Here is a 3,238-nt window from a genome sequence, read left to right as displayed (position 1 = left end):
TAATTTCCTTTCTTAAAACTTCTCTTGACCCACCAATGTCAACTAACTCCCTAGTTTGTAATTAAATAATACCTTCATCATGGCCTCTCTTTCTTACTCTGAATTCTTATCTTTCCACTCTTCTAAATAGACAATATGTTTTGCCTTTTGACTTTCAAGTCATTTCTGGAAAATAGTTAATTCTCTCCAATTGTTCTTTGTTCTTTTTATGGATTCTCATTTATCTTTCTCTAATAGCACTTACTATGTTATTTTATTTTTTTGTAAACTTATTATGTAAATTTAAAGTTTATACACCTTTCTATCATACTGTGGATTCCTTGAAGTTAGGACATATGCCTTTCATATTTTTATCCTCAAGGGCCAGTGCAGCAATTGAAACATAGTAGACAATACATATTTACTAAGTGAAATATATTTTTCATTGAAATGTATTCTGAATTTTAAAGCTTCATAATCTTCTTGATGGTGTCCTTGAATGCTTGCTTCACTTGCTGATTTCTTAGAGTGTAAATGAAGGGGTTTAATAAGGGAGTAATTGAGGTAATGAGCACAGCTATTCCTTTGTTGAAAGCGCCTTCTTCTTTTGCTGATGGATTGATGTACATAAACATGCAGCTGCCATAAGAGAGGGAGATGACAATCATGTGGGAAGAACAAGTGGAAAAAGCCTTTGTCCTTTGCTGGGCAGAAGGGATCCTCAAAATGGTCTTGATAATGTATGTATAAGAAAATGTCACCAGCACCAGGGTAACCACCAGAGTCACAACCGCCACAAAGATGACCATCTGTTCTAGGAGGCTTGTGTCTGAGCAGGCAAGCTCCAGAAGGGGCCCATAGTCACAGTAATAGTGATTCAGAACATTGGAGGCACAGAAATCCACCTGGCTCATCAAGGTGATTGGGGGTAAGATAGCTAGCAATCCCCCCAGCCAGGAGCAGAACACGAGTTGTATGCAGACTCTGTTGCTCATGATGGTCAGGTAATGCAGGGGTTTGCAGATGGCAACATAGCGGTCATAGGACATAGAAGCCAAGAGGTAAAACTCTGTTGCCCCAAGGAATATAGCAAAAAAATATTGAATGAAGCATCCAGCAAAACTGATGACTTTATTTCCTGTTGTCACGCTGGTCAGAAATCTGGGAATAAAAATGGATGTGAAGGAAATTTCTAAGAAGGAGAAATTCCGGAGGAAGAAATACATGGGGGTCTGGAGGTGAGGGTGTACCCGAGTGAGAATGATGATGGTCAGATTTCCTAGGACACTTATCACATAAGTGAGGAGCAGAAAGATGAATATCACAACTTGGACCTCAGGTTGATTTGTGAAGCCCAACAGGATGAACTCAGTAAACGTCCTATTTTTCATTGTTGACCCTTTGGAGATCTGAAGGAAAAAGGTGAGTGATGAAAAGTGAGGTTTCTCAGGGTAGGAGAGACAAAGCTGATTGTAATGATTCAAGTCATATATTACTGACTGTTCAATTGACCCCAAACCAGTATCACATTGCAGTGGCCTTGGCTCCATGGAAGCCCCATATCTTCTATGTGAATGACCTCAATCCTAAAGTCTTTTTAATTCCCCAAGTTGATATATTCCTGGATACTTAACAGAATCTATTACAGAATAATTACTTTTTTCCCCCCAAAAATGTTTATGAAATCTCCACATATAAGTTACTTTTCTCTATATGCTCTTGGTAAAACTATTTCTATCATTCTGTTTTCTGTGCTTCCCTTTCCCCTCCTTGTGGTCTTTCCCCTTCTCTGTACAACTTGATCCTCATCTCCGTTACTGTCAAAATCTCTGACTTCCTTGTTTCAGCAACCAATAGGAAATTCTCCACATGGATATGGTGGAAGGATTTGATGCATAAGTGATTTATTCTGCACCCCTATTTCTTTTGAAGCATAATTTTGTAATAGACCTTTAAGACTTAAGATCTTTGGTTCAGTACTATCTTGTATTTTACTGTGAGCACTTTTGGTACATGAAGAGGCTCTGGTGTCAATAAGTCATATAAGCATTTTCTTATTTGTTTCTCTGCCATGCTCAAAGTCTTGTAGGTAGATTTGGGATATATCTCTGAGAATAGACATCTTGAGATACCACAGGCAGCATCTCAGTGTGGCATATTTTGCCCAAAGTCTTAACGATTCCTCAGGGGCAAACTAAGGATGACAGTTTATCATGCCTCAAACTTTCCTGTTCTCTATTCTTAAAAAAATTTTTTTTAAACGTTTATCTATTTTTGAGACAGAGAGAGACAGGGCATGAATGGGGGAGGGTCAAAGAGAGAGGGAGACACAGAATCTGAAACAGGCTCCAGGCTCTGAGCTGTCAGCACAGAGACGCGGGGCTTGAACTCACGGACTGCAAGATCATGACCTGAGCTGAAGTCGGACGCTCAACTGACTGAGCCACCCAGGTGCCTCTCCTGTTCTTTGTTCTTGGCATAGAAACCAGGAAGAAGGACATTCATGTTTCTGACAATAAGAGTCCTTTGTTGATAAATTGGTAATCCCCAAGGAGGGAAACTTAGGCGGTGGTACCTTCCGTGCGCTTTTAGATTTTTCTTTTTCTATTTTTTTTAAAAGTAGGCTCCATGCCCAGCGTGGGCTTCAAGCTCAATGGAGCTTGAACTCACCACCCTGAGATCAAGGCCTGAGCTGAGAGTCAGTCACTTAACTGACTGAGCTACCCAGGCACCCCTCATTTTTAGATTTTTCTGATTCAGAGGCAAAGAAGTATAAAACGCCCCTCTAATTCACATTCATATGGGTTAGAAAAAATCATATCCTCACAATTATTCTTGTCAATCTCCCCATTATTCCATACGCTGTTGGAGGCACTAGGTGATACTAAACATTGACCTGGATTCCCCGACAGTCCCCCCTTCCCTGTTTGTACTAACCTCTGGCCCCTGGCAACCTCTGCATTTTCATCGCAATTTTCATGACTGATTGACTTTATGATATACATTTATAGAATAATAAAGTCAGTGACTTTAAAAACATACAGTGCTCACACCCTTGACAATCTGAGTGACTGTAGTGGGATGTTTACCTTGCTGTTTCTAAGAGGTAAGTTAAGGGTGAGATGTGACATGTGAGTCTCGAGTAGTATAAATTTTAACATGCTGTCTGTTGGCTTCCCGTCAACATTCTCCCCTTCTCTCTCTCTTTTTGTTGCAAGTGTCACTGGCCATAGGTGGATATTTATTTATTTACATGAAG

The 3,238-nt window shown here is 40.0% G+C and overlaps 1 protein-coding gene across 1 annotated transcript; it reads right to left on the bottom strand.

Annotated features, from left to right (window-relative positions):
• Window positions 1-443: 443 nt before the first annotated feature.
• On the bottom strand, window positions 444-1,370 carry LOC115518442 (olfactory receptor 6C4-like). The gene has a single exon (XM_030321924.1). It carries the CDS (start codon window positions 1,368-1,370, stop codon window positions 444-446), a length of 927 nt encoding a protein of 308 aa, XP_030177784.1.
• Window positions 1,371-3,238: the final 1,868 nt, after the last annotated feature.

The sequence above is a fragment of the Lynx canadensis genome, chromosome B4 (genome assembly GCF_007474595.2).
Source record: "Lynx canadensis isolate LIC74 chromosome B4, mLynCan4.pri.v2, whole genome shotgun sequence".
NCBI lineage: Eukaryota > Metazoa > Chordata > Mammalia > Carnivora > Felidae > Lynx > Lynx canadensis.
This window is presented reverse-complemented; position numbering and strand designations above follow the sequence as displayed.